Source organism: Ornithorhynchus anatinus, chromosome 15 (genome assembly GCF_004115215.2).
Source record: "Ornithorhynchus anatinus isolate Pmale09 chromosome 15, mOrnAna1.pri.v4, whole genome shotgun sequence".
NCBI classification, from domain to species: Eukaryota; Metazoa; Chordata; class Mammalia; order Monotremata; family Ornithorhynchidae; genus Ornithorhynchus; species Ornithorhynchus anatinus.
Window position 1 is genome coordinate 15,257,594 of NC_041742.1, and position 22,840 is coordinate 15,280,433.

The following is a 22,840-nucleotide window of genomic DNA, read 5'->3' on the forward strand; positions in this document are numbered from 1 at the left end:
GAGTCACTTAACTTCTCGGTGCCTCAGTTCCCTCATCTGTAAAATGGGGATTAAGACTGTGAGCCCCACGGGGGACAAACTGATTCCCCTGTGTCTACCCCAGCGCTTAGAACGGTGCTCGGCACATAGTGAGCGCTTAACAAATGCCAACGTCATTATTATTATTAACTTCTCTGTGCCTCGGTTCCCTCATCTGTAAAATGGGGATGAAGACTGTGAGCCCCACGTGGGACGACCCGATTCCCCTGTGTCTACCCCGGCGCTTAGAACGGTGCTCGGCACATAGTGAGCGCTTAACAGATACCAACAATGAACAATGAATACTGGGTGCAGAGCACTGGACCGAGCGCTCGGGAGAGCACGATCCACCGGTCATTCGATCCGTGGTATTTACTGAGCGCTTAGGGGGTGCGAGGCACTGGACTAAGCGCCTGGGCGAGGACAAGGGAACGTGCCGTCGTCCACAGCCAGCGCTCGATAAATCCGATCGATTGACGGATTCAGCTGGGGGGGGCGGGGCTTAATCGGTAGCCAATCGGAGCTCACCATGCAAATGAGGCGGCCGCCCCCCTCCGGCGGAACGGCACCATCCCGGCGGCAGCAGCCAATCGGAGCGCGCCGTGCAAAGGAGGCTCGCGCGGCCGGGCCTCTCCGGCCGGCGGCCAATCGGAGCCCGCCGTGCAAATGAGGCCGGCGCAGTCGGCCCCCGGCTCGTCCAACGGGGGCCGGGCCTCTCCGGCCGGCGGCCAATCGGAGCCCGCCGTGCAAATGAGGCCGGCGCAGTCGGCCCCCGGCTCGTCCAACGGGGGCCGGGCCTCTCCCGCCGGCGGCCAATCGGAGCCCGCCGTGCAAACGAGGCGGCCGCGGCGGGTCCCGGCGGCGGGCCCGGGCTCCCTCCCGTTGTTATAGTGACGAACCGAGGCCTTCTCCGTCGCATCTCCCGGAGGGAGGGGGGAGGGGCAGAGAGAGCATCCTCCTCCCCAAATTCCCAAATCCAAGGGATTCCCGGCCAGGGAAGAGAAGAAGGGGGGCAGAGGGCCGGGGGTCGACGCCGAGGAAGAGAGACCTCACCCTCCCGAGAGGAGCGACCGGGGAGGCGGGGGCGGCCCCCTCCCCGGCCATGCCAGTGCTCGTCGGGGCTGCTGAGTCAGAGCCGGGCATCCCCGCGGCCCCGCTCCATGAGCCGCCCTCCGGCCCCATGGAGGAGACCGAGCACTCGTGCCCGCGGCCTCGACGGGTGAGTCCGGGCCCGGCCCCGCGCTCGCCCCGAGGCTTCCCCGGCGGTCGGAGAGGAGGCCCCGGCCCCCGAGGAGACGGGTCCGTCCGTCTCGCCTCTCCCGGGAGGCGGGGGGATGCGTCCCTCCGGCGCCCGGGCGCGTGTCTCGCAAGGGACGTCTTAGGCGCTCACGCCGGGCCCGGCCCCGGTCCGGGCGCCGGGGTCTCCTCGGGGTTTTCTAAGTAGTCGGAAAGGAGGACCCGTCCCCCGAGGAGACGGGTCCGTCGGTCTCGCCTTTCCCGGGAGGCGGGGGGATGCGTCCCTCTGGCGCCGAGGTGTGTGTGAGCGTGTCCCGAATGGGATGTCTTAGGCGCTTACGCCGGGCCCGACCCCGGTCCGGGCGCCGGGGTCACCTCGGGGTTTTCTTAGTAGTCGGAAAGCAAGACGTTCCCCGAGGAGACGGGTCCGTCCGTCTCGCCTCTCCCGGGAGGCGGGGGGATGCGTCCCTCTGGCGCCCAAGTGTGTGTGAGCGGGTCTCGAACGGGATGTCTTAGGCGCTCACGCCGGGCCCCGCACCGGAATGAGCGCCGGGGTCACCTCGGGGTTTTCTTACTAGTCGGAAAGCAGGATCCGTCCCCCGAGGAGACGGGTCCGTCCGTCTCGCCTCTCCCGGGAGGCGGGGGGATGCGTCGCTCTGGCGCCCGGGCGCGTGTCTCGAACGGGACGTCTTAGGCGCTCACGCCGGGCCCGGCCCCGGTCTGAGCGCCGGGGTCACCTCGAGGTTCCCTCGGTAGCCGGCGGGGAAGATCCGTCCCCCGAGGAGAGGTTTTTGTCCCCTTCACCTTTCCCGGGAGGCGGGGGGGATGCGTCTCCTTAATAGTAATGTTATTTGTTAAGCGCTTACTACGTGCAAAGCACCGTTCCAAGCGCCGGGGGGAGACGAGGCCATCGGGCGGTCCCACGTGGGGCTCCCGGTCCTCGTCCCCGTTTTCCGGATGAGGTCCCTGAGGCCCAGGGAAGGGGATCGCCCACAGTCCCACAGCTGACAAGCGGCGGGGTCGGCATCCGAACCCGCGACCTCTGACTCCCAAGCGCGGGCTCTCGCCACTGAGCCTCGCTGCTTCTCATTAGTGCCGAGCCGCGTCTCGAATGGGACGTCTCGGGCACCGTTCCGAGCGCCGGGTTCGCCGAGCGGTCTCCCCAGCAGCCGGCGGGGAAGACGCGTCCCCCGAGGGGACGGGTCCGTCCGCCTCGCCTTCCCCGGGAGGCGGGGGGATGCGTCCGTGTCGGGGGGGGGGGGGGGGGTGGGATTCATTAAGCGCTTGCTCTGCGCCAAGCACCGCTCGAAGCGCCGGGGTAGGTACGGGGTGACCCGCGTGGGGTTCACGGTCTTCAGCCCCATCTGACGGACGAGGGAACCGAGGCACCGAGAGGTGAAGTGACCCGCCCGCGGTCACACGGCTGACAAGTGGCGGGGCGGGGATCCGGCCCCCCCCCCCCCCCCCAGGCCCGGCGTCCGGCCGGCACGCCGTGCTATCCTACTCCCCCGGGCGCTTAGTACGGCGCCCTAGGCACAGCAAGCGCTTCAAAAATACGATCGGATGAACGAGCGGACGCCCGGCCTCCCGGTGCCGGGGGGCAAATGAGGTTGTCGGGGGAGTCCGGCTCCCTCCCGGATCTTAATCCCCCTTCCAGTTGCCCCGTCCATCATTTCCGGTCGAGTCGACGGGACAGAAGAGAAACGGGGCGGCCTAGCGGCTGGAGCCGGGGCCCGGGGATCGGGAGGTCTCGGGTTCCGATCCCGGCTCCGCCGCGCGTCTGCCGTGTGAGCTCGGGGAAGTCACTCTGCCTCCCCGGGCCTCGGTTCCCTCATCTGTCAAACGGGGGCTGAGACCGGGAGCCCCACGGGGGCCGGGGACCGGGTCCGACCCCGTTGGCTCGTATCCACCCCGGCGCTTAGAAGGGTGCTCGGCACGCAGCGAGCGCCGAACGGACGCCGCCGCCGCCGTCGTCGTCGTCTAGTACCGTAAACCGGCCGGCCGCCGCCGGGGCATTTTCAAGGCCCGGATTAGGAGAATTCCCGCAAGGATTTAAAATTTAGGGATTCCAACCGGTCGGGCCGGATACGGTCCGCGTCCCGCGCGGGGCTCGCGGTTTTAATCCCCGCTCCGTGGATGAGGGCACCGGGGCCCCAGTAATCCCAGTGTGACGATGGAAATCGGCAAGCGCTTACTATGCGCCGAGCACCCTCCCGGGCGCCGGGGCGATGACGTCGGTACTCGTTAAGCGCTTGCTGCGTGCGGGGCACTGTTCTAAGCGCTGGAGTGGATACAGGGTCATCAGGCGGTCCCACGCGAGGCTCACGGCCTTCACCCCCGTTTCACGGTTGAGGTCGCCGAGGCGCAGGGAAGCCGAGCGACTCGCCCACGGTCGCACGGCTGCCAAGCGGCGGAGCCGGCATCCGAACCCACGACCTCTGACTCCCAAGCCCGGGCCCTCTCCGCTGGGCCACGCCGCTCCTCTAGATACGAGGTCATCGGGTTGTCCCCCGTGGGGCTCCCGGTCTCCGTCCCCCTTTCCCGGAGGAGGGAGCCGAGGCCCGGAGGAGCCGAGTGGCCTGCCCGACGTCACGCGGCCGAGGAGCGGCGGAGTCGGGATCGGAACCCGCGGCCTCCGACTCCCACGCCCGGGCTCTCGCCGCCGGGCCGCGCTGCTCCTCCGAGAAGCCGGGGGACCCGCCCGAGGGCGCTCGCCGGACGCTCCGGCCCCACGTTCACGCCCCCGGTGTGTCCGACGGTCAGTACGGCGCTCTGGACCGCAAGCCCGCGGCGGGCGGGGGACGCGTCCGTCGCCCGTGGCGCCGGCGTTGACTCGGTCGTATCTCCTGAGCGCTTACCGTGTGCGGGGCACCGGACCGAGCGCTCGGAACGGACCATCCGGCAACGGAGACGATCCCCGACCGACGACGGGCTCACGGTCTAATCGTCTCCCAGGCGCCCGGGACGGGGCCCCGCCGCGCGGCGAGCGCTCGGCGGGTACGACGGAGCGGACGACGCGCTTCGGCCGCGGAAACCGCCGGCCCGGCGACGGACGGCGGGCGGTCGGGCCGCGAGGAGGGAGGAGGCGTCACGCGGGCCCGGGACCGGGCGGGCCGGCCTCGTCTCCCACCCGGAGGCGGGCCCGGCCCGGGCGGGATCCCCTGACCCCCGATCCCGCCACCGGGACCCACCCGCGGCCCTTCTCGGCGGGACACCGAGAGACGTCCCGGGGCCGGAGCCCGTCGCCTCTCCCGATAATAATCCCGGCACCCGTTAGGCGCCTACCACGCGCCGGGCACTGCCTAAGCACCTGGGGGGGGGGGGGGCGGGGGACACGGACGGAAGCCGAGCGGGTCGGAAACGTGGGGCTCCCGGATTCAATCCCCGACGCGCAGAGGAGGGACCCGCCGCCCAGAGAAGCGAAGCGACCCGCTCGAGGTCCCGCGGCAGACAAGGGGCAGGGCGGGGATTCGAACCCACGGCCTCCCGACTCCCGGGCTCCAGCCGCTAGGCCGTGCCGCTCTCTTCGGGGAGCCTCTGTTCCTCCGAGGGGAAGAGCGGAGACTATCCCCGGGTCTCCAGGAGAGTCTCGTGGTAAAGACACGCCCGGTCACCCCGGCACCAACCTCCGCGGGGGGAAGTCAGCGCGGCTCAGTGGAAAGAGCCCGGGCTTGGGAGTCTGAGGCGACGGGTTCGACTCCCGGCTCCGCCGCCCGTCAGCCGCGGGACCGCGGGCGAGTCGCTCAGCTTCTCCGTGCCTCGGTCACCTCCTCCGGAAAACGGGGATGAAGACCGCGAGCCTCGCGCGGGACGACCCGACGACCCCGGCATCTCCCCCGGCGCTCAGAACGGCGCTCTGCACGTAGTCAGCGCTTAACAAATGCCAACGTCATCATTAGGTCGGAACGCCCGACCTGCCACTTGTCTGCCGCTGGGTGACCCCGGGCGAGTCACTTCACCTCCCCGCGCCTCGGTCCCCTCCTCCGTAAAACGGGGATGAAGACCGCGGGCCCCGCGCGGGACGACCCGACGACCCCGTATCTCCCGCGGCGCCCAGGAGGGCGCTCGGCACGGAGCAGGCGCTTTAACGGACCCCGCCGCCGTCATCGTCGGTGGCGTCGTTCTCCGCCCGGGTCCTCCGGGGCTTCGGGGAGGTCGAGATCCCCACCGGACACCGGCGGGAGGCGGGGAGGTCGATGGAAGCGCGGACCGCCTCGGGCGTTTCGAGCCGCCGCTTCAGCGGATGCAACGAGCCTCCGGAATATCAGCTTTCCGCCCTCTCCCAGGGACGATCGATAGGACCGGCCACAGATGGCGACGCTCTCCTCCGGTCCCCGGACACCCGGACGCGCCGGACGAGGAGGTCGATCTCCAGCCGGAGGGCGCCCTCCGTCCCCCGCGGAGATCCCCCCCCCCCCCGAGAGGGACGTCTCTCCTCAAGTGCCGCTCTTCGAAACAGTTGCTATTGGTTGAGCACTTCGGAGGCGCTGTGCTCTTCCACGCTCCCAAGCGCTTAATCCGGCGCTCGGCACGCAGCGGGCGCTCACTGGGCGCCGCGGGGAGGCAGCGCGGCCCGGTGGGTAGAGCCCGGGCCGCGGAGGACCTGGATCCTAACCCCGGCTCCGTCTACCGCGGGACCTCGGGCGAGTGGCTTTGCCTCGCTGGGCCTCGGTTACCTCGTGGGGAAGCGGCGCGGCCCGGCGGAAAGAGCCCGGGCTCGGGAGCCAGAGGTCACGGGTTCGGATCCCGGCCCCGCCGCCCGGCAGCCGCGTGACCGTGGGCGAGTCGCTTCGCTTCTCCGGGCCTCAGTGACCTCGTCTGGGAAGGGGGGGATTAACCGTGAGCCTCAAGCGGGACGGCCTGATTGCCCCGTATCTACCCCAGCGCCCGGCACGCCGTAAGCGCTCAACGGATGCGGGCGTTATCATCTGGAAAATGGAGATCGGGGGCGTGGGCCCCGTCCGACCTGACCGGCCTGTCTCTACTCCAGCTCTCGGAAGAGGGCTGGACCCGAAGCAAACGTTTAATCGTTGTTAACGATAATAATGATGACGACGACGAGGTTGGTATTGGTTAAGAGCCGGGGGAGATCCAGGGTCGTCAGGCGGTCCCACGTGAGGCTCACGGTCTTCATCCCCATTTTCCAGACGAGGTCACTGGGGCCCGGAGGAGCGAAGCGACTCGCCCGCGGTCACGCGGCGGACGGGCGGCGGAGGCGGGATTCGAACCCCTGACCCCCGACCCCCCCCAAGCCCGGGCTCTTTCCACCAGAGCCGCGCCGCTCCCCTAAATACGACGGAGTGCCGGGCGCCGGACCGGACGCCGGGGCGAGTGCGGCCTAACGGGGCCGGGGGCGGTCCCCCGTCCCGCGAGACGGTCTCCGTTCCCATTTTACGGACGAGGGGGGGCCGAGGCCCGGGGGGGGGGGGGGGGGGGGGCGGGAAGTGACTCGGCCGAGGTCACGCGGCCGACGCGGGGCGGAGCCGGGATCGGAACCCAGGTCCTCCGGATGCCCGGGCCCGGGCTCGATCCAGTAGGCCGCGCCGCTTCTCGCCCTCTCCCCTTCACGACCCAGATCTCCCCAGTAGAGTTGATGATAATTATCACGTTCTAAAGCGCCGGGGCGGCGGCGAGTTGATCGGGTCGGACCCGGTCCCCGCTCCGCACGGGGCTCACGGTCTTCATCTCCCCGCCCGCGGGATGAGGCGACCGAGGCCCCGACAAGCGAAACGACTCGCCCGGGGTCACGCAGCCGAGCCGTGGCGGAGCCGGGATCCGAACCCACGGCCTTCCGCCTCCCGGGCCCGTCACGCTCCCTCTCGGGCGACGCGGGGCGCGTCGACGGGGCTGAAGGGAGCTCCGGGGGACGCCGGGGAGGGAAGGGGGTCGCGTCAGCGGGGCCCGGTGGAACGAGCCCGGGCTTCGGAGTCGGGGGGTCACGGGTCCGACTCCCGGCTCCGCCGCCCGCCGGCCCCGGGACCGCGGGCGAGTCGCTTCGCTTCTCTGGGCCTCAGTTCCCTCGTCTGTAAAACGGGGGTAAACCGTGAGCCTCGCGGGGGACGGCCCGATGACCCCGTATCTCCCCCGGCGCTCGGAACGGCGCTCCGCGCCGAGTAAGCGCCTAACCAGTACCAACGCCGTCATTATCGTCTCCCGGGGGCCGACGGGAGGCGGCGCGGCCCGGCGGAAGGAGGCCGGCGGCGGCGGGCGGGGGGGACCGGGTTCGAGCGAAGGCCCCGGCGGGCCGGGCGACCTCGGCTAAGTCTCTGCGGACCCCGGCCCCCCCGTCCGCCAGCCGGGGAGAAGGGAGGCGGCGACCACCCGAAGGGGTTCCGGGCTCCCGGGGGCCGGACCGTCGGCCCGCCGTGGGCGGGGAACCCGCGGCTTTTACCCTTCCGTAGCGTCCGTCCGGCGCTCCGTAACCGCGACCGGGCCCTCCGGCCCCCGGGCTCCGGCCCCCGGGCTCCCCTCTGCCGTCGCCGCCGCCTCCCGGCCGTCGGGAGCCCGTTGAGCGACGTCGTCCCTCCCCGCAGACGGTGACCGCCCCCGCCCCGTTCGCCGCCGACGGCGGCTGCGGGTGCCGAGCGCCGCACGACAGACTGAGCGTCGCCCAGGCCCGCCGGGGGACCCCAGGTGAGACCCCCGCTCCGCCGCCGGCCCTCGGTAGCCCGGGTCCCTCCCGCCGCGCCCGTAAAGAGCCGCGTGCCGGAACCGGGATCCGGAGCCGGTCCTTCCACTCCCCCCTCGGGCCGTCGGCGCGGACCCCCCTCCTTTCTCCCGGGGCCTCCTCGGGGCGGGGCGGGTTCGCGATCCCCGAGGGGCGGGCGAGGAAAGAGGCCCAGAGAGGTGCGGTGGCTCGCCCGAGGTCGCCCCCCCGTCCCCCCCCCGTCCCTCCGCTAGACCGGAAGCTCACCGCGGGCGGGAACCGCGTCCGTTTACGGTTCTGTTGGCCGCTCCGGCCCGCGCCCCGCACGCCGAGCGCTCGGTAAGCTCGCCGTGGGCGGGGGACGCGTCCGTTGTTGCCTCGCGGCCTCCCGGGCGCTCAGTACGGTGCTCTGCACCCGCCAGGCGCTCAATACGATCCACCGAACCAACGGGTCGATGAGAATCGCTAAAACGGCCCCGCGCCAAGGCGTCCTGACCCGGGGCGGGGCATCCGTGGGAGGCGGCTCCGGGACGCTCGGCATTCCCGGGGGGGGGGGGGGGGGGGGCCGGAATTCCCCCGGGGAGGGGGAGAGACCCCCGAAGGCCGTGCCCCGGTCCCGCCCCGGCTACCGGAGGCGGCGCCCGCCGTAGACGCCCGCCGGGCCGGTCTCCAGACCGTCCCTCGTCCCGTCAGCGCCCCGCGCGCGGCGGGCGCTCCGTCGCCGCGGCCGAACGAATCCCTCCGCCCCCCCCCCCCCCCGCCCCGCGACCCGGGGGACGGTGATCGGGGGTTCCCTCGTCCGCCGGCCAGCGTCTATCGCGCGCGTCCACCGACCGACCGACCCGCCGCGTCCCCTCGCGCCCGTAGCCGACAGACCGGTCCGGGTCTACGCCGACGGGATCTTCGACCTCTTCCACTCGGGTCACGCCCGGGCCCTGATGCAAGCCAAGGCTCTGTTCCCCAACAGCTACTTGTTGGTGGGAGGTAAGATCCGCGCGTTGGCTCGTACTCACCGAGCGCCTACCGCGTGCGCAGCGCTCCGCCGAGCGTTCGGAGAGTCCAACGGGGATACGGATGATCCGACGGGCGGCGGAGCCGGGATCGGGACCCGGGTCCCTCCGGCGCCCGGGCCCCGGCCGCTGGGCCACGCCGCCGCTCGAGGACGTCGTCACAGGCGGGGCGGACGCGGCGCCCTCGGCGGCGGCGGGAATCCGTGGGAAGAGACGCGCGGCGCCCGCTCGGCCGGAACGGCCGCGGGGGTGCCCGGCGGACGCCGGAGGAAGAGCCGGGCGGCGTCGCGGGCGCCGATCCGCCGGCGGACGGTACTCCCCGGGCGCCTTCGCCCCGCGCCCGGCGTCCGACCCGGCGCTCGGAAAGGCGCCGAGGGAGACGGAAGCCCCCGCCCCCCGTCCCCGCCCTCGACGCGATCTCGCTCCGTCGGCGGCGCCGCGTCGGAGCGAGCGCTCGGGAGGACGCGACGGACCCGGCGGACCTCTCCCCGCCCACGAAGGGGGGGGTCCGGTCCGGCGGAAGGGGCCCGCGCCGCCGAGTCGCGGGTCCCGGGTTCGGAGGCCGGCCCCGCCGCCCACCCGCCGCGGGGTCCCGGGCGGGCCGCCCCGCGCCTTCCCCGTCCGCCAAATGGGGCCGCCTGGGCGGCGAGCCCCAGGCGGGACCCGATTATCGGGCGCGCTTGACCCGGGGCTCGGCGGGTAGCAAGTGCTTGAGAAGCGGCGCGGCGGCGCGGCGGGAGGAGCCCCGGTTCGAAGGTCGCGGGTCCGAACGCCGGCCCCGCCACGTGTCAGCCGGGTGGCTTGGGGCCAGTCGCTCCGCGTCCCTGTGCCCCAGTTCCCTCCTCTGTAAGATGGGGATTAACCGCGGGGACAGTCCGATGACCCCGTATCTCCCCCAGCGCTTAGAACGGCGCTCCGCGCGTAGCAAGCGCTCAACAGACACCCACGGCGTCATCACTAAAACGGGGACGGGGACCTTAACCTGGCATCTCCCCCGGCGCAGAGAACGGCGCCCGGCGCGTAGTAAGCGCTTAACGGCCGCCGTCGTCGTCATCGACCGATACCGCGACGCTCTCACCGTGCGGAGACGGGAAGACGGGTTTTTAAATCGCGGAGCCGGACCGGAGCGCGGTGGGGCCGGGGCTGGGGCGGATAGCAGACGCTTCAAGGGTTCGGGAGGGAGAGGGAGGAGGGGGAGAGAGGGCTTGACGGGGGAAGGCTTCCCGGCGGAGAGGCCGCCCGAGATCTCACAGGCGGGGAGCGGGGTGGGCCGCCGGCGGGCGAGGACGGGGGAGGGATTCCGGGTCGGAGGGAGGACGCGGGCGGGGGGTCGGCGAGGGGGTCGGAGGACGGGGGCGGCGCGGGCCGGGTCGGAGCCGGGGAGGGCCCCGAGGGGCGGGCGGGCGGAGCCCAGCGGGGACTTCACGCGCCCCCGCCGACGGCGACCGCGCCGCCGACGGGAACGCCGACAACGGCCGTCGGGGCGGACCCCGGGCCCGTCCCGGCCGCCCCGACGGGGCGGGCGAGCGGCGGCCCCCGTCTGCCGCGCGAGGGGCGGGAGGCCCGGGGAGGCGGGGCGGGCGGCCCGAGGCGGCCCGGCGGGCGGGAACCGAGGGCCCCCGGCGGGATCCCGCCTTGCAGTGTGCGGCGACGACCTGACCCACAAGTTCAAAGGGTTCACGGTGATGAACGAGGCGGAGCGCTACGAGGCGCTGAGGCACTGCCGGTACGTGGACGAGGTCATCCGGGACGCCCCGTGGACGCTCACGCCCGACTTCCTGGACAAGCACAAGGTACCTCCCCGGCGGCGGGGGGCTCCCCGGAGGCCCCGGGCGGAGGGAGGGGAGCCGGCAGGCCTCCCCCCCCGCGAGGTTCCCCGCCTCGCGCCTCCCTCCCGGCCCGCTCGGGGGCCGTCCCGCCCGGAGGGGGGAGAGACCTTCTCTTCGGGGGTCGGATCCCCGCCCCCGCCCCCCCCCCCCGGCCGGGAGAGCCGGACTCCGGCCTCGGTCTCCCCGGGCCCCCGGGCCGAGCCCCCCGCCGGGCCCGGGGAACCCTCCGAACGGCAGCCGCCGGCCCGTCGGAGGTCGGTCCCCGCCCGGACCCCCGCCTCCCCCGTCACGATCCCCGCCCCGCCGCCGCCGGGGCGCCCGCGCCGACCCACCCGCTCCTCGCCGTCCGGGGCGCGGAGGGCCGTCGGGCCCGCTCGGCTCCCGCGTCCCCCTCTCCCGGCCCGATCCCCGGATCCCGGCCGGCGGGGGCGGCGACGGGGAGGGCCGGGGGCGTCCGGCCCGGGACGCGCCCCGGGCCCCTCGCCGCCCCCCGGGCGGGGCTCCGCCTCGCCTCACCGGGCGCCTCCTCCTGGCTCTGCAGATCGATTTCGTAGCCCACGACGACATCCCTTACTCCTCCGCCGGCTCCGACGACGTGTACAAGCACGTGAAGGAAGCAGGTGGGGGGAAAACCGTCCGCGTCCCCCCGACGGCCGCGGGGAGTCGTCCCTCCGGTCGCGCTTCTTGGGCGCTTGCCGTGGGCGGGGCGGTGGGATCTCTCTCTCTCTCTCTCTCTCCCCCACCCTCTCCCTCGCACCCACGGGGATAAGTCCGTACGCCGTCACGTCGCGCCCTCCCCACGGCGGGCGCTGGACGGATGGCGCCGGCCGGCCGCGGAGCGCCGCGCCCGGGAGGCGCCCGGCGGACGCGGCCGACCGAGGGGCTCCCGGACACGGGCCCGGGTCTCTGGGCGACCCTAACGGAGGTCGGAACGCGGTCCCCGCCCCGGGGCGGAGGGAGGATCGGCCCCTCGGCCCCATTCTCCGGATGAGGCGACCGAGGCCCGGAGAAGGCGGGACCCGCCCCGGGTCACGCGGCCGACGAGCGGCGGGGCCGGGATCCGAACCCACGGCCTCCGACTCCCCGGCCCGGCCTCTCGCCGCCGGGCCGGGTCAGGCCGGCCGGCTCCCGGACCCGAGCCCGTCCGCCCGGGCGCTCAACGCGTAGAGGGCTCCGCGCGCGGCGAGCGCTCGACGCGCGGGCCCGAAGGAACGCATGACGTCGGTATTTCTGTTAAGCGCTCACTACGCGCAGGGCACCGTTCTAAGCGCCGGGCGAGATGCGGGATAATCAGGTCGGCCCACGTGAGTCGCTCGACCCCCCCCCCCCCCGGGCCTCGGCCCCCTCGCCCGGAAAACGGACCGCGGGCGCGAGCCCCGGACGCGGTCGGCGCTCGCCACATCTCCCGGTGGCGATCGTCCCCCCGGGACGGTCCGGTCCCGCCTCCCTCCCGTCAGGCATGTTCGTGCCCACGCGGCGGACGGAGGGCATCTCCACGTCGGACATCATCACCCGGATCGTGCGGGACTACGACGTCTACGCCCGGCGCAATCTGCAGAGAGGCTACACGGCCAAGGAACTCAACGTTAGTTTTATCAACGTGAGTGGGCCGACCCCTCCCCCTCCCCCCCCCCCCCCCCCCGGCGCCGGCTCCGTGCCGGCCGGGGCGACGGCGGCAGGGAGAGGCCGGGCGACGGGCCCGGGGTCGCGCGGCGGGGCCGGGGTTCGAACCCGTGACCCCTCTGACTAGAGAAGCAGCCTGGCTCGGCGGAAAGAGCCCGGGCTCGGGAGTCAGAGGTCACGGGGCTTACCCGCCTACCGGGAACGGACTCTCCCCGGTGCTCAGCCCAGTGCCGAGCGCGCGGGGAGCGCTCCGTAAATGGCACGCACCGAGCGGCAGCCCCTCCACGGGCCGACGGAGGGGTTCGTTCGTCCGGTCGAAACTCCCGGGCGCTTACCGGGCGCCGGCCGCCGCACCGAGCGCTCGGGAAGCACGGTCGGGCGACGAAGAGGGACGATCCCGGCCCGACGGCGGGCTCGCGGTCTGGAGGCGGGGAGACGGGCGTCGAGAGAGGAGGCGTCGACGTAAACAGATGGGATCGTGGAGATTTATTCGATTTATTTTACGGATGAGGCGTGGGCGTCCGTAATGCCGGTTTTCCGGTACCGACGCCCGTCTGCTCGTTCGGTTTCACCGTCGGTCTCCCGCTCGGAGACCGCGAGCCCGCCGTCGGGCCGGGATCGTCTCTGTCTGCGGCCCGACTGTGCTTTCCAAGCCTCTGGTACGGTGCTCCGCGCACAGTGGGCGCTCGGTCCGTGGGACGGGATGAACGAATCGAGTCCGCCCCTCGCCGAGATTAGAACCCGGCGTCGCAGACGGCTCGAGAGCCGGGCGGTCAGAAGGTCACGGGTTGCGATCCCCGTTCCGCCGCCCGGCTGCTACGTGACCCCGGCCGAGTTGACTTCACGTCCCCGGGCCCCGGTCACCTCCCGCTAATAACGATAAGAGCGCGACTTGTTAAAATAACAACAACGCTGGGATCCGTTGAGCGCTTACTGTGTGCGGAGCACCGTTGCGGGCGCTGGGGGAGACACGGGGTCATCGGGTCGTCCCACGTGAGGCTCCCGGGCTTCGTCCCCGTTTGACGGACGAGGGGCCCGAGGCCCGGAGAGGTGACTCGCCCACGGCCAGGCAGCCGACGAGTGGCGGGGCCGGCGTTCGAACCCAGGACCTACGGATGAGGTCGCCGAGGACTGAGACCGGGAGCCCCACACGGGACGGGGACCGCGTCCGGCTCGATCCGCTGGACGCTCAGCGTAGTGAGCGCCGAATAAATACCAGAACGATGATCAGGAGCATTGGGTCCCCCTGATTCCCAGGCCCGTGCGCCCCATCTGTTACCGATTTCTGCATTCCAAGCGCTCAGTACGGTGCTCCGCGCGTAGTAAGCGCTCGGTAAATACTACCGAACGAACGTCCACTGGGCCGCCCGGCCTCTCCGCATCGAGTCATTAAAAGGGACGGGAACGTCCGACCCTCCCGCCCGTCCGTCCCCGTTCCTCGGGCGGGCGGAGGCACGGTCCCCGCCCCGCAGCAGCGGACCGGGCCCGGGCCCCGGAGCCGGAGGACCCCGGGTTCCGACCCACCCCGGCGCTTAGCACGGCGCCCGGCGGGTGACCGACGCCGGCAACCTTTTTACGATCCACGCCGGGGCGAGAGAGACGGAAAGCACCCACAGATAACGAGAGAAGAGAGGAAACGGCGCCGCGGCGGCGGGTGGGGCAGGTCGGAGACGCGGCGTGGCCCGGCGGAGAGGGGCCGGGCCCGGGGGTCAGAGGCCCCGGGTCCCGATCCCGGCTCCGCCGCCCGTCGGCCGCGTGACCTCGGGCGGAGCCATTTAGCTTCTCTGGGCCTCGGTGACCCCATCCGCCAAATGGGCACCAAGACCGGGAGCCCCGCGGGGGACGGCGCGGCGGCAAGAGCCCGGGCTTGGGAGTCGGAGGTGGCGGGTTCTGATCCCGGCTCCGCCGCTTGCCTGACGCGCGACCTCGGGCGGGTCGCTCCTCTGGGCCTCGGTGACCTCATCTGGAAAAACGGGGAGTGGAGCCCCGGGTGGGACAACCCGATGACCCCGTATCTCCCCCGGCGCTTAGAACGGGCGCTCGGCACAGAGTAGGCGCTCAACAGATACCGCGATTGCCATCGCCCCGGCCTTTAGAACGGCGCTCGGCACAGAATGAGCGCTCCGCAGATACCGTCGTTCTCATTATCGTCAGTCCCCGGGGGGATGGAGGAATCGGCGCGTGGGAGTCAGACCCCGAGGTCGGGGTAGGGGGACGCGCCCGAGTGCCGGCGGAGGCGCCGTCCGGGAGGGCTGCCCGGAGGAGGCGAGGCTCGGGGCGAGGGCACGCAAGACCGGGGGGGCGCGGCGGTCCCCGGAGGCGGCGGGAGCGACGGAGAGAGGCGGCCCGGCCCGGAGAGCCCGCAAGGCCGGGGTCCCGGCTCCCCGCCGCCGGGCCGCCGCGTGGCGCGGCCCCGGCCGGGTCGCTCCGCCTCCCCGGGCTCCGCTCTCCCCGTCGGCCAAACGGGGATCCGCCGCCCCCCCCCCCCGCCCCGTCCGCCGGCCCGACCCCCGCCCCCGAACGGCGTCCGTCTCTCCCGCCGCCGTCCCCCCCCTTGCAGGAGAACAAGTATCGCTTTCAGAACCAGGTGGACAAGATGAAGGAGAAGGTCAAGAACGTGGAGGAGAAATCCAAGGAGTTCGTCTACAGGGTGGAAGAGAAGAGCCACGACCTCATCCAGAAGTGGGAGGAGAAATCCCGAGAGTTCATCGGGAACTTCCTGGAGCTCTTCGGGCCCGACGGGACGTGGGTGAGTCCTCGGCGGGGGGCGGTCGGGGCCGGGTGGGGGGGGGGTCGCGGGTTCCGATCTCGGCCGAGTCGCTTCCCTCCGCTGGAAAATGGGGATGGAGCCCCCGAGCCCCGCGTGGATTCGCTCGGGTCCGGCGCTCGGGAAGCGCCGGACGAACGCCGCGAGGAGGACGGATCGTCGGCCCCGCGCTAAGGGCGTCTCCGTCCGCGGGGACGGCCGTGCCGGGCCGCCGTTGAAGCGGCGGGGCGGGGCGGGGAGAGCCCGGGCGTCGGGAGGCCGTGGGTTCTAATCCCGGCCCCGCCGCCTGGCTGCTGTGTGACCCCGGGCGAGTGGCTTCATTTCTCCGGGCCTCGGTCGCCTCATCTGCCCGACGGGGAGCGGGACCGTGAGCCCGACCCCGTTGGCTCGTAGCCACCCCGGGGTTTAGGAGGGTGCCCGGCACGTAGTCGTTCCTCTTTCGAGCGCTCGGTACAGTGCTCTGCGCACAGAAAGCGCTCAGTAAATACGGTAGGATAGAATGGACGCATGGCACCGCCCGGGGAGGCCCGCGTCGAGCCCGACCCGGTCGGCATCGGCCTCGGCGGCTCGCCCCCCGGCCCCCGCTTACGGCGCGGGGCTTACTCGGAAGCGGCGTGGCCTGGTCGGTCCTATCTGTCGGGCGCCTCCTCGGCGCAGAGCGCTGTAGTGGGCGCTCGGGAGAAACACGGTACGACCGCCACCTTCCCCGCCCACGGCGGGACAGGCGGGTAGAGCCCGGGGTTCTCCCCCCGGCCGGGTGAGCCCGGGCCGGTCGCTTCGCCTCTCCGGGCCCGAGCGACCTCGCCCGTGAAACGGGTGAGCCCCGCGCGGGGGCCGCGGCCGACGCGATCAGCCCGTCCCCGCCCCGGGTGCCCGGGACGGTGTTTGCCGCGCGGTAGCGCTGAGCGCGTAGTCGGCGCTGACCGCCTCCCCCCGGTGAGGCCTCAGTTCGCGCCCGCGTGAGTGGGGGACGAGGAACCCGTCGGCTTCTCGGAGTCCATCGGATCATCCATTCATTCATCGAATCGTACCCACGGAGCGCTCGCCGCGTGCGGGGCCCTCTGCCGAGCGCGGCGACGGGCTCGCGGCCTGGACGTCCCCCCCGGATCCTCTCCGAGCGTCCCGGTGACGAGAGGCCTCCGGGCCGAAGCGGCGGAGCCTCCCGCACGCCCCGGCCGAGGCCGGACGGTGACGCGCCTGTCCCCGTCTCCCCCAGAAGCAGATGTTCCAGGAGCGGAGCGGTCGCATGCTGCAAGCCCTGTCCCCGCGCCAGAGTCCGGCCGGCAGCCCCACCCGGGGCCGCTCGCCGTCCCGCTCGCCGTCCCCGACCTCCTCCTGGCCCCCGGCCGCGGCCGCCTCCCCGCCGGCCGCCTCCCCGCCGGCCTCGCCCAAGGCCGCCTCGGCCTCCGTCAGCAGCCTCAGCGACGAGGACGACAAGTGAGGGTCCGGGAGGGCCGCCGGGCCCCGCCGCGCACGGACCCGGACGCGCGCGGGGACGCATTCGGGGCCGGGCGGGAGGGTTCCGGGGGACGGAGCCCAAGGGCCGACGAGGCCCGCCGCGGGCCCGGGCCGGCGCGGCGGCGGCCGGCCGCGCCCCGCTGGGCTCCCGCCCGCCGGCCCGCCGCGGGGGCCCGGCCGGACCCACCCTCCGCGGCCGGCGGGCGCCTTCCGAGCCCGGCGGCCCGGCCCCTCCCGCCCGGAAGGCCGGAACCCGTCCCGGCCGGCCGGCCCCCTCTCGGCGCGGCGGACCGGCTCCCCCACCCCGGCCGGCCGGCGCCCTCCGAGCACGGCGGGCCCTCTCCTCCCACCCGGGCCGGGACGCCGGGCCCCTCGGAGAGGACCGGGCCGAGAGTCGCCCCGTCGCTCGGGCCCCGGGGCGGGGCGTCCGGCGTCGCCGCGACCGACCTAGGGACGAGGCCGTGTACGGATACGCGTACATCTAAGTGCGTGGGACCGTACGGGTACGTACACGTGTACGTGTGGATGTATAAAAACACGCCTGACCCGGGCACCCTGCTAGGGTCAAGGGGACGCTCCGGGGCGAAGCTTCTCTGTCCGGCCCCCATCGGTCGAGTCACGCGACGACCCCCTACCCTCCCTCACACACACACACGCACAGGCCCCCCCTTCTAGGCCTGCTCGGCACCGGGACGGAGTCGAGTGGAGGCCCCAAATCCCCCCTTCCGGCCGCCACCTCTCTCCTCTCCCCGAAGCGTCCGTGGCGGCGGGGTTCGCGGCGGCAAGCCCCGCCTCGGTCGGCGCGGACAAATAAAACCCAGACGACGGCCGGTCCGGCTCCCGTCCTCCTTCCCTCGAGCCCGCGGTCGACTCGCCCCCCGCCGAAACGGCCGCCTCCTCCCCGATCCGCTCTTCGAGGCCGAGCTGCGACCCGAGGGGGGGCGAGGGATGGGTGGAATCCTCGTTCCGGTCCCCCGAACCTTCCCGGGGCGGGGAGAGGGAGGGGACTCCGCCTCCCGACGTCCTCGGGGAGGGCGCCCCGTCCCGCGGAGGGGCGGGACCCGGCGGCAGGCCCAGTGGCGCTCGGACCCCGGTCGCTTTGAGGGCCGGAGCCCGAGACGTCCCGGCCTCCGTGGGGACGGTCGGCAGCCGGCCATCCTCGCTCTCGGGCGGGGCGGACGGCGGGGAGAGCGGGAGGGGAGCCCGGGGGCCCCGCCACGGAATCCGAGACCCGCCCCGGTGGGGTTCGTCGGCAGTGACCGCGACCCTCGAGGGTGGCTGCGGAAGAGGGGAGAGGGTGGGAGAGGTTCCGCCTTCTAGAGACCTCTCGGCCTATCGTACGAAGAACGGAAACCCATCGGCGAACCCAAAGACGCCCCGGCGTCTTCCCTAGAGCCGGGCACCGTCCTCGGCTCGGGGTAGAGAGGAGGGGACCGGGTCGGACACGGTCCCCGACCCACGTGGGGCTCACGGTCTCGATCCCCGTCGTGCAGACGAGGGAACGGAGGCACGGGGAAGTGAAGTGACTCGCTCGAGGCCACACGGCGGACGGGGGGGGTCCCTCTGACTCCGTCGTCATGACGTGCGCACGCGGGCGGGCGCACGAGCGTCTCGGGGTCGGCCACTCGATCCTATTTATTGAGCGCTTCCCGCGTGCGGGGCACTGTAACTAGCCCCTTGGGAGAGTATATCAGAACAACAGGACAGACACATTCCCTGGCCACAACCGGCTTGGAGTCTACTGTCCGGATGCGTACGCGGAGGTGTATAAGCGTGTACCCGAGTACGCCCGTGTGTGCGTGTCTGTGTGTTCATATATGCGCTCACGTGTGGTTGGGATGAGAGAGACGCCACGTGGGTCGTGGGGGGGGCGTCACTCCGTCATCTAGGGAAACACGGACCGTCGGGACATCGAATCGATTCTCCTCAACGAGGCCGGATGCGTTTCCGGCGGAGCTCCCGACCGGCTCCGACGCCCCGGACGCGGCGGACCGTTCGAAGATCTTTACCGCCGTCCAGCTTTCCTCTCATCGCCTCTTTCCCACCGATCAAAACTCTCCCTCCCGGAACGCGTGAGCTTGGGCAACGGGGAACCGACCCGTCCTCGGGCGACGCATCAGGACGGCCGCCTGGGCGCCCAAGGACGGCCCACGGGGGAAACGCGGATAAAACCGGGATCGCCCGAAGAGACGGCAGAACCGTGCCGTGTCCACGTCAGCCACCTGACGCGTGTCCGATTACCGCGACGGATCCAACGTGCAGCGGCCAGATCCCATCTTCGACAGCTGCGCCGCGTGGTCGGGATATCGCGACACGGCGTCGGTGAATCGACCCGACAGGGATTCTCCTTCCCTTCCCCCCAGGTCCTCTCTCTTGGACCCGACGATCTTCCTGCTGCTGCTCAGTTGTCCATCTTCTGCGCTGACGGCGTAACCTAGCGATGTTTAGAAAACAGATGATGTCCCTTTCGAAACCGCATCCGGACCGGACTCTCCTTGCCTCCGGTTGGCTCGCTTTTTCGGGCCGTCGGTTGACCTCCGCCCCCAACCTAAGTCGTGGGCAGGGGATGGGTCTGTTCGTTATCCTATCGGATTCTCCCGAGCGGTCGGTACAGTGCTCTGCGCACAGAGAGGGAATTACGGGTCGGCCTTGTATTTGGAAGCGTCCCTGGGTTCGCTGCCGGGTCGCTCCAGTCGTCGGCTTCGGGAGCCGTCCCGTGGCGCCGCCGGGCCCACTTATTAAACACCGGCAGCCTCTCAAACGATTCACTTGAGAGGGCCTGTGGAGAACCACAGAGAGAAACAGATATGAAAGGGAGGGCGGGGAGAGAGAAAACAGGGAAAGAAAAGAGAGGAGATAGAAGAGAGAGGAGAGAGGGAGAGGAAGGAGAGAAGGGAGAGAGAGAGAAAAGAGAGAGAAGAGGTAGAGAAAAGGGGAGAGAAGGGAGAAGAGGAGAAAGAGGAGACAAGAGGAAGAGAAAACAAGGGAGGGAAAGAAAGGAAAGGAGGGAGAGGGGAGAGGGAGAGAGAAGGGAGAGGGAGAAGAGGGAGAGAAAATGGGAGAGGAGGGAGAGGAGAGAGGAGAAAGAGGAGAGAGAGAAGAGGGAGAGAGGAGAGAGACAAGAGAGGAGAGAAGATAGGATAGGAGGAAGAGGAAAGAGAGGAGAGGGGAGAGAGGGAGAGAAGGGAGAGAGGAAAGAAGAGGTAGAGAAAATGGGAGAGGAGGGAGAGGAGAAAGAGGAGAGAGAGGAGAGAGAGAAGAGGGAGAGAAAAGAGAGAGACAAGAGAGGAGAGAAGATAGGAGAGGAGGGAGAGGAGGAAGAGGAGGGAAAGAGAGGGGAGAGAGAAAGGAAAGAAGAGGTAGAGAAAATGGGAGAGGAGGAAGAGGAGAAAGAGGAGGGAGTGGAGAGAGAAAGGAGAGCAAGGAGAGAGAAGAGAGGAGAGCGAGAGAGAAAGGAGAGAGAGAAGAGGCAGAGAAAATAGGAGAGGCGGGAGAGGAGAGAGAAAGAGGAGAGAAAATGGGAGGGAGAGAAGGGAAGGGAGGGGAGAAGGGAGAGGAGGAAGATGAGGGAGAGGAGAGAAAGAGAGGAGAGAAAAGAGGACAGAGAGAGAGAAGAGCAGAAAAGAGAGAGAGAACAGGGAGAGCAGATAAAGAAGAGAGCAGAGTGTGAGGAAGAGGAAAGGAGTCTGGCGTGGGCAGTCTCCGAAGAAAAAGTTGTCCCGCACACTCCCCTCTTCCTTCAACCGGCCGGGAGTCCCCGCTCTCCGGCGCCGTGCTCTACGCCGCCGGCCCGCCGGCCCTCCGTCGTCGTGCGGATTCGCAAGGCGATCGTTTCCCCGCGATACAATACGCTCCTTTCACCGCCCCGGACCAAACCCCTGGCCTGCCATTAGGGCCAGGAGCTTTCCTAGCGTACGGCTGGCCCTCGCCTGACGTAGAACAGAGGGACCCCTCCTCTCCAACGGCTCCGGAACCCTCGTCACGTCACGGGAGGCCTACGGCCAACGGACGGACGGAGCTCCCGCCCGAGCCTCCCTTCACCGACACGCCGCGTCCTACCCAGCGCCCCGGAGGTGCAGGTCTGGAGGGGAACGGTTTTGAGAACGGTCTCACTGACCGGCGATGCCCGACCGCCGCTATGATGACGCTTTCTGACGGTATACAACGTGAAAGCTTAAAACTGCGACGTAGAAGAGATGGGCAAAAAGCAGGTCCAGAAAAATAAAGATCGTGCTGGGGAGTGTGCGTGTGTTTATCTATCTAGCTGTGTGGGCGTAATAATTGTTATTAAGATTATTGTACTTGTAAAGCACTTACCGTTCTAAGTGCCGGGAGAGATACAAGTAAATGGGGCCGGACCCGATCCCCGTCCCACATTGGCCTCCTACTCTTGATCCGCCTTTATTACCGAGGAGGGAACGGAGGCACGGAGAAGTCAAGTGACTCGCTCGAGGTCACACGGCGGACAGGGAGTCCCTCTGACTCCCTGTCACTGTTACGTGCGCACGCGGGCGGGCGCACGAGCGTCTCGGGGTCGGCCACTCGATCCTATTTATTGAGCGCTTCCCGTTGGGCAGTTGCCCTTGGGAGGGTATATTAGAACAACAGAACCGACACATTCCCTGCCCACAACCGGCTTAGAGTCTACTGTCTAGATGTATTCGCGGGTGCAGAGGGGTATAAGCCTGGACCCGAGTACGCCCGTGTGTGTGTCTGTGTGTTCATATATGCGCTCACGTGTAGTTGGGATGAGAGAGACGCCACGTGGTTCGTGGGGGGCCACGGCCCGCGTCACTCCGTCATCTAGGGAAACCCGCTCGGGACATCGAATCGATTCTCCGCAACGAGGTCGGACGCGTTCTCGGCGGGACTCCCGACCGGCTCCGCCGCCGCGGACGCGGCGGACCGTTCCAAGACTGGGGAAGAGCCTCTTTACCGCCGTCCAGCTTTCCTCTCATCGCCTCTTTCCCACCGATCAAAACTCTCCCTCCCGGAACGCGTGAGCTTGGGCAACGGGGAACCGACCCGTCCTCGGGCGACGCATCAGGACGGCCGCCTGGGCGCCCAAGGACGGCCCCCGGGGGAAACGCGGATAAAACCGGGATCGCCCGAAGAGACGGCAGAACCGTGCCGTGTCCACGTCAGCCACCTGACGCGTGTCCGATTACCGCGACGGATCCAACGTGCAGCGGCCAGATCCCATCTTCGACAGCTGCGCCGCGTGGTCGGGATATCGCGACACGGCGTCGGTGAATCGACCCGACAGGGATTCTCCTTCCCTTCCCCCCAAGTCCTCTCTCTTGGACCCGACGATCTTCCTGCTGCTGCTCAGTTGTCCATCTTCTGCGCTGACGGCGTAACCTAGCGATGTTTAGAAAACAGATGATGTCCCTTTCGAAACCGCATCCGGACCCGACTCTCCTTGCCTCCCGTATGCCCGCTTTTTCGGGCCGTCGGTTGACCTCCGCCCCCAACCTAAGTCGTGGGCAGGGGATGGGTCTCTTCGTTATCGGGCCGGACTCTCCCGAGCGGTCGGTACAGTGCTCCGCGCACAGAGAGCGCACGATAAATACAACCGAGCCAAGTCCCAGAATTTCCCGCACAGAGCCCGAACTTCTGCTAGTCGCAGAGCTGGACGACACGCCGCCGGACAACGGGTCACTTCGGTTCCTGATCTCTGGGTTTACCCATCACAACGTCCGTGGAAAACAAAAACCGAAACACTGCCTGCAGATCGTTTTAATCCCGGGACCGTTCTTTAGGAGAAGCAGCACGGCGGAGCGGAGAGAGCCGGGGCCCCGGAGTCAGGGGGTCACGGGCGCTCCGCCGCCGGTCTCTCGGGTGGCCTCGGGCAAGTCCCTTTCGCTTCTCCGTGCCCCGGTTCCCCTCATCTGGAAAACGGGCATCGAGACTCTGAGCCCCCCGTGGGACAGACAGTCGGGCCTTTAGGCGATACCATTTAAATAAAATAGAAGAGGGCGACGCGCCCCGTCTCGGGGATTCGAACGATCCCGCGCCGCCGGAGGGGGTTCAATAGAGAATCTGACGCCGGGTCGACTGCGTCGCGGGAAGCCCCCCACCTCCCCGGGAAGAATCCGAAGACTCCCGGGCCCCGTCTCGCTCGGGCGGACCCGTCGCCGTCGTCCACCGACCCGGAGAGGACGGACCGGGAGGCCCCTCGCGGGACCGGACCGGGGAGGTCCCATCTCCCCGAGGCCCCGGGGGGCGGCGGGCGGATCAGTGACGTCCCGAC

General features: G+C 70.4%; 1 protein-coding gene across 3 annotated transcripts; it reads left to right on the forward strand.

Annotated features, from left to right (window-relative positions):
• Positions 1-863: 863 nt before the first annotated feature.
• Positions 864-16,655, forward strand: PCYT1B (phosphate cytidylyltransferase 1B, choline). 3 transcript variants are annotated; one of them, XM_029079610.2, is made up of 8 exons: positions 864-1,237; positions 7,788-7,887; positions 8,768-8,884; positions 10,552-10,703; positions 11,281-11,359; positions 12,197-12,339; positions 14,944-15,111; positions 16,346-16,655. In XM_029079610.2, the coding sequence occupies exons 1-8, from the start codon at positions 1,121-1,123 to the stop codon at positions 16,568-16,570; spliced, it is 1,101 nt and encodes a 366-aa protein (XP_028935443.1). In that variant the 5' UTR covers positions 864-1,120; the 3' UTR covers positions 16,571-16,655. The 3 variants fall into 3 exon arrangements, with proteins under 3 accessions (XP_028935443.1, XP_028935442.1, XP_028935441.1); XM_029079609.2 differs by having other exon boundaries at positions 868-1,237; positions 14,923-15,111; positions 16,349-16,653; XM_029079608.2 differs by having other exon boundaries at positions 870-1,237; positions 14,923-15,111; positions 16,346-16,652.
• Positions 16,656-22,840: the final 6,185 nt, after the last annotated feature.

What these genes read in the sequence shown, in the direction of transcription:
- PCYT1B (XM_029079608.2), top strand. Translation starts at nt 1,121, where the DNA reads ATGCCAGTGCTCGTCGGGGCTGCTGAGTCAGAGCCGGGCATCCCCGCG. An exon ending in CGTGCCCGCGGCCTCGACGG is followed by an intron (nt 1,238 to 7,787) that starts GTGAGTCCGGGC and finishes CCCTCCCCGCAG; the next exon opens with ACGGTGACCGCCCCCGCCCC. An exon ending in TCAACGTTAGTTTTATCAAC is followed by an intron (nt 12,340 to 14,922) that starts GTGAGTGGGCCG and finishes CCCCCCTTGCAG; the next exon opens with GAGAACAAGTATCGCTTTCA.